This window comes from Kogia breviceps, chromosome 4 (assembly GCF_026419965.1).
Source record: "Kogia breviceps isolate mKogBre1 chromosome 4, mKogBre1 haplotype 1, whole genome shotgun sequence".
NCBI classification, from domain to species: domain Eukaryota; kingdom Metazoa; phylum Chordata; class Mammalia; order Artiodactyla; family Physeteridae; genus Kogia; species Kogia breviceps.
In genome coordinates this window covers 179,094,129-179,100,763 of record NC_081313.1, presented here as the reverse complement: position 1 = coordinate 179,100,763, position 6,635 = coordinate 179,094,129, and the positions used below count along the sequence as shown (strand labels likewise).

Below are 6,635 nucleotides of genomic sequence, written 5' to 3'. Positions count from 1 at the left end.
CATTTGAATTACAGTGAGAGGCCACGTGTCACTCCTAAGATTGGCAAAAATAACACGTAGTAATGAAGGAATGGAGGAGCAAGCACACTTCACCACGAAGTGTGTACACTGAAGCATTCTTTAGAAGGTAATTTGCAATATTCTTCAAAATTAAAAATATGCCTTTTTATAATTCTAGGAATTTATCCTATACTCTCAGACATATGCCCCAACCATGTTACAAGGCTGTTTGTTGTAGGATCCTTTATACCAGGGGTTGGTCAATTACAACCTGTGGGCCAAATCTGGCCGGCTGTGTGGCTTTGTAAATAAAGTTTTATTGGCACACAGCCACGCCCACTCATTCACACATCACCCCTGGCTGCTTTTGAACTGCAAGGGCCAGAGTTGAGCGGTTGCAACAGAGACTGTCTGGCCTACAAAGCCTTAAATATTTACCATCTGGCCTTTGACAAAGTCTGTTGATTTATACAAAAAGCCCAGAATAATCTATGTTATCCCTTGATAGGTGCCTGGCAAAATAAATTATGGCACATTCACAGGGCAGAATAGAAGGCAGGTATTAAAAAGAGAGACTGGGGAGGGGTTACCTCTCGGGGGGGAGGGGTTACCTCTCGGGGGGGAGGGGTTACCTCTCGGGGGGGAGGGGTTACCTCTCGGGGGGGAGGGGTTACCTCTCGGGGGGGAGGGGTTACCTCTCGGGAGGGAGGGCGTATTTTCCTCTCTGTATCCTTTTGTACTGGTTTGTTTTCCTCTTTAAGCCATTAAAAATAAAACTGGACCTTCCGAAAGGATGGAGCAGGTGATGGCACAGGGAGAGGCCACCGTGCTGCTAGAAACTCAAGTACCAAGAGTGCCCTCTGCGCAGGCATGGTCTCCGGTCTCCTAGTCTCTCAGCTGTTAGGACAGACATGAAGAGGGGCACGGCCTGCCCTCCCTTATCGGTGTGTCCTGACCCCCAACCGCTGAGTCAAGTCTCCAGACAAGGAGAGGTGCAAAAAGGAAGTAAGGGCCAGGCCACCCATGACACCATGGGCTGGGCACCTCGGAGGCACCCACGGGCTGCCTCAGGACCTCTGGGCCTGTCCTTACTGGGCCAGTTGGCTGAGGGGTGGTGCCCCATGCCCCCACTTCGTGCCACGGCAGCACCGCTGGGCAAGCAGCGCCCCCATCCTTGGCTGCAAGGACTGCCGTGCCCTTGGCCCAGTCTCCTCCCAGGAGCCCCGCCCACTCAAGGAGCCCCCATCACCAGCCCCAGGGGTTCAGAAGGAACCTCAGGCAGGTGGCGACGCTTCCATCTGGCATCGTTTAATGAGTCTACTTCTTACACGCGTAATTATAAAAGAATAAGAATCGACAAAAATATTTTCTTTTCATAATGTGTAGAGGTGGTTCGTCTCTGGTGGGGGTTTTTTTTGTGGTTTTTTTTGTTTTGTTTTTTTCCCTCCGCGCCCGTGGCAGAACTCTTGGCGGGAGGAAAAGGAAGGAGTAAGGATAACCCTGAGGCGGGGAGGGTTCCACTCCCAGCCCTGGAACCCCGGTCTGGGCGGCCGGGCCAGGCAGAAACGTGTGGCCAGAGGGCGAGAATGGGGCTGGGCGCGCTTCAGAGCCTGCCTGAAAGCCGGGCCGGACGGCTGCCCCGCTGCCCTGCGCACCGCTCACGGCCTGCCGGGCACGACTCCCGCTGTGGGCTTTGGGTGCTGGCTGGGGTGAACCCTGTGGCCCGGCGGCAGACCCCGAATCTAGATTTAGGCACCCCTTGCTTTCTTTTAAATAATTAAGAAAAATGCCCACCCCCCACCCCAAAGAAAAACAAAACGAAACACAAATATGAAGTGGGCGGGTGGGGAGGAAAGGCGACGCATGCTCTGTGCCGGTGGCCGGGCTGGGCCTGGGGGTCCCCGGGGCAAAGGCCCGGCTCCTCCGAGTCTCTTCTGGCCTCCGGTGCCCAGTGGAGTTGAGGCTCCTGCTCCTGGACGACAGGGAGAGGAGGAACGTGCCTCGTGGACGTTGGCCTCATCTCTCCATCCTGGCCACGAAGAAGCAGCAGGCAGAGACTCCAGGAGCGTTAACGAAAACAGTAAAAGGCGTTGGGGTGAAGGCGGCAGCTCCCGGGGCAGGCGGTCGGGCAGGCGGTCGGGCGCGGGGTCGGTGGGAGGAGGCGCTGCACAGGGCCTGTGGGGCCGCTCAGTCCCTCCTGCCTCGTCCCCCACCCCCCTCCTGCAACGGCGGCGGCGGCGAAGCCACTTGGGCTCTGACTGTGCAAGCTCCGCGTGTGGCGGCCCGCGGGCTCAGAGGTGCTCCTGTAGAAAGTGCAGCAGCGTGACTTCATAGTGCTCGCCGGACTCGGGGCAGCGAATACTGTGTCTCTCGTTGGGGTAGATCTGGGTGGACAGAGGAGGCAAGGCTGGTGGCACCGAGGCACCGCTCCACCCCCGCTATCCCCGAACCCCTCCACCCCCGGGCTCAGAGTGTCCCTCCTCAGGGCCTTGGTCCCGCCCCCCCGCCCCCCGGGGAGGGTGCAGAAACAGAAGAGGTCTTGCTCCGGCACTGAGGGACCCAGGTTCGAATCCCCCCTCCATGGCCAGCTTGCTGCGTTAATTCTGGGCAAGTGACAGCCTGCTTGACGGCAGCCCTCCATAAAAGCTGAGCGAAGAATTCAGACCCTGTAGGGTCTTTGTGGCCTGGGCAAGCTAAGGTCTCAAACACAGAGGACTTGCACATAGGAAAGCCTGAAGAAACTGTGCTGCTGCTCTATCCCCCAAACCCAGGGAGCTGCAAGGAACCCAGCTCTGTGGAATGCCTGTGGCTTCACGTCTCACAGACGCTTGGTGCCTCCACCTGAGTCAAGTTCAGTTCACCAACAGGCCCCGCTGGGGATTATACACGCTAAGGCCCCAGGACAGCCTCCCCACCCCAGGCTGTGCCAGGTGCTTTCCTGGGTCTGCTCACCACCCGAGGGGGGGCTCATCCCCAGAGAGAAACGGCAGCATGCTGGTGCCAAGGGCCATGCCCAAGGAATCACCCAGTCCCTGAGACCTGGCTGAGCGCATGTCCAGGCTCTTGGGTAGATGGTGACAGGGATGTGGGTCTCGCCTCTGGCTATGAAATGAGGGCTCCTGCACCCCAACAGTTCTCGGAAGAGCCCTGAGGGCTCATGGGGTAGGCGTGAAACCTGCTCCAGAGTCTAGGAATGCATTACCCTAGGAATGCATCAAACTACCCAGAGATCTCCCCTCCTCCGCCCTTGCCTTGATGAATCCATCCTGGATGAATCACAAGTCTGATCATACGGTCCCCAGCTCAGAGGTCCGCAAGGACTTGCCAGCTTGAGATCAAGACCTGGACTCCTGGGTCCTGCTGCCCCTACAGCCTCACGGGCCCCACTCCTTCCAGGCCCGGGGCAGCGGCACTGCCTGCGACAGACCCCGCTGCACCCACCCCTTCGTGCCACCCTGGGTCCTGGGTGTCTGGTTACGTCCTCCTTCTGGGCTGTGAGGGCAGGGAGAGGGGCCATCTGGCTCCCCACTGCTCCCAGCCCCCAGTCCCAGGCCTGACATCTGACAACAAACGTGACGCACCGACAAGCTGGGCTGGCCTCCAGGCCAACTGCTGCCGGTGTCTGAAGAGCAAGCTGGGCGTGCTCCACCTCCCCCACTCGCAGCCCCCAGGGCAGCGACTTGTCTCACCTTCAGTTTCCCCTGGGGAGGCAGGGGCACAAGCCTCTGGGCCTCCCTTGTGTGCCAGATGCTTTTCCCGAGAGAACTCATTTGACCCTCCCAACCTCTGGGAGGCAGGGCTTATCACGCCCATTTCACAGATGCGGAGACAAGGCCCAATCTTAAAGCACCTGCCACCAATGGCCGCACGGAGAGGGAGCGGCTATGCCAGCCGCGAGGCTCAGGGCTTGAGGCTCAGAAGGGACAGGTGAGGATCCACCCTGCCCCCGCCTGACTCCTTTGCTCTGATGTGCAGCTGCCTCTGGCCTGTGTTTGGAGAGCACGTGCAGCTGGGGGCGGGACTGCCAGGCGGCGCCCAACCCAGCTCTTCACCCCCAGGGAGCCCCGCCTCCCTCCGGCCCTGTCTGGCAAGAGCATGCCCAGCCAGAGGGCCCTCGGCCCGTCCCTCCTGCCCGGCGACCCTCAGTTTCCCCGTTTGTTGAATGGCAACGTGTCTTCCCCTGACAGGTCAGAGCGCATGGAGGCGTCCGGGAAGCGGAAAGACTGCGTGGTGGCAGCGGGTAATAAAATCTGTCCCTCTCGCCTCCAGCACACCCCCACCCTCCTCCGCATCCACCAGGCCTCTCGCTCCCCACTCCCGTCCCCTTTCCTGCCGGGACAACTGACTGTGGCTCATGTCCCACTGGCCCCCATGGGCCTCTGTCTACAGGGCTGCCAGAGGGATGCCTGACACCTCGCCTCACCCTTCGAAACACAACAGCCCTCCCGGGGCCCACCCCTTACCGCCGAAGTCCCGCCCACGCGGCTTGCCATGCCGGTCACCACACCCTGCTCCCCAGCTGTTCTCCTGCTGGCTCCAGCCACCCTGGTCTCCCGTCCTGGAGCTGCTCCCTTCTACTAATTTCCTGTCTGGTGTCTTCCAAAGCCGCCCCCAGGCCTATATGAGTCCCCACTTACTCTTCAGCACCCTTAAATGTCACCTCTTCGGGGAATTATTTTCTGACCCCCGTCAAGGAACACCCCCCCCGCCCCGCCCCGCCCCGCCCCCAATGCTTTCAGCATTCTGTACAGTTCCTTCAAAGCAAGGTTCCTGGCGCGCATGCGCACTCATTTCGGTAACATCGGCCTCCCTCCACCGGGCCCAGTTCCCAGGTGTCGCCAGCAGAGGGCGGCGCGGACCCGGAGCGATCAGCGCACGACTGCTGAACGGTGGTCGGGACTCAGGGAGCCGGCTAAGTGTGGAGCCAGGCAGTCAGGTGTGAGGGTTGGGGGTGGGGCACGGGTGCCCCGACCCACTGCTGCCCAGCCTGCGGGCTCCTGGGAGGAGCCACTCACCTGGAGCTGGTAAGGCTTTCCTGCTCGGATCAGCTGGGAGACGAGGAAGTTTGTGTGGAAAAAGTGCACGTTCTCATCCAGGAAGCCGTGCAGGATGAGCAGGCGGTTGGGCCTGGAAGACAAGGTGGGCCTGAGGGTCTGGGGCGACGCCCCCTTCTCCCGCCCATAGGCAGTCGCACCACAGTCCACGCTCAGCCAGGGCTGGAGGCCCAGGGTCCCGCCCAGCCCCAGGACAGCGAGGGCAGAAGCAGCAGCTCAGCAGCAGACCGTGGCGGAACTCAAAGCCCGTGCACGGCGCACGACTGGCGGGTCTGGGAGACCCCTCACTTCCTTCCAGGAGAGGAGGGCAGGGGTGTGCGCAGAGGCTGTGCCTGGAATGCCCTGAGCTCGGGGAAGCTTCTGGAGCAGTGCTGCCCATGGGCGCTCTGAGACGATGGAACGTTCTAGACCTGCGCCACCCATCGCCGCCAGGTGGCTACCGAGCGCCTGACACGTGGCAAGGGTGGTCGAGGAAACTTACTTTTTAAAATTTTGGTTTATAAATAAAAATAACTCATTGAAGTTACACTCACACAACCTAAAATTTACTCATTTTAAAGGGATTTAGGGGCATTTGGTGCATTCGGCGTCATGCAACCATCACGTCTATCCTGAGTTCCAGAGCACTTCCATCACTCTGGAGCAAACCGCCGTGCCCATGAGCAGTCACTCCCTACCCCGGGCGACGACTGGTCCTCTGTCTCCATGGTTTTACTGTTCTAGTGAATTGGGATGAATGTGAACGTAAATCGGAGTGGCCACGGAGCAGTGGGTTCTGAGCTTGGCTGCACGATAGCACGCCACCGTGGAGCCCAGGCCACCTTCCAGACCAGAGAGCAGCCTTGCGGGGAGAGGGGCCCTGGCGGGGTCAGCCTGGGACGAGAACACTGGCACTAAAAACGGGGCCCAGGTTCATCAGACAGAGCCACGCCAGAAACTGGCCACACCAGTTTCTTTTTGATCGGCGAATCAGAAGCCAATGCCCAAAGTGTGACATGGGACATCAGAGCTGGTCCAACACACCTACATGTGTGTTCACAGAGATTAGAACCTGTGTGGACCTGTGTTCACAGAGATTAGAACCACAGAGGCCGTTCAGGTTCAAAACTGACTCAGGGGGTCCATGGTAGGCCGTGTGTTTGGGGGATGAGGGGAGCCAGCACGTGCAAGGTGCGACTCTAGACCTTCCCTTCCATCTTTCTGGGGGCAGGGCTGGGGGGGCTTCCCTCCCTCCTCGCTTCAAGAGAACCCAGGCACCTGCTTTCAGTGAGGAGCAGTGAGGAGGGGGGCTGCGGGAGTGGAGGGGACCAAGGGGCAGGCAGAGTGGGAGGTATGGAAGCCACACCCAGCCGGTCACAGACGGGCCAGCTTTGTAGACAGCCAGCCCTGGTGACCCTGAAGTCAGGGCAGGTGGGGGCCTTACTCATTGGGCAGCTTCTCCACGTGCAGGGCCACGGAACCCGCCTCGTAGCCAAGCTGGTTGTTTTCTGGGACGTCCATGTAGCGTTCTGTGTACCCTGTGTCGTAGGCCATCCAGACTGTGACCGGAGCGCCTGCGATGGCCACCTGAGGGCCACAGTG

At 59.8% G+C, this 6,635-nt stretch overlaps 1 protein-coding gene across 4 annotated transcripts in view; it reads right to left on the bottom strand.

The window, feature by feature from the left end:
• Positions 1 to 1,287: 1,287 nt before the first annotated feature.
• The window catches only part of DPP9 (dipeptidyl peptidase 9), a 41,961-nt gene continuing 36,613 nt past the window's right edge, over positions 1,288 to 6,635 (bottom strand). For all 4 annotated transcript variants that reach the window (XR_010840461.1, XR_010840462.1, XM_059062032.2 and 1 more), the window contains 3 exons: positions 6,478 to 6,620; positions 5,016 to 5,127; positions 1,288 to 2,384 (listed from right to left, as the gene is read on the bottom strand). Coding sequence is in view for 2 of the 4 variants with exons in the window: in XM_059062032.2 (XP_058918015.1) it covers positions 2,292 to 2,384; positions 5,016 to 5,127; positions 6,478 to 6,620 (348 nt within the window). In the remaining 2 variants the exon portion in view is untranslated. The remainder of the gene's footprint in view (positions 2,385 to 5,015; positions 5,128 to 6,477; positions 6,621 to 6,635) is intronic.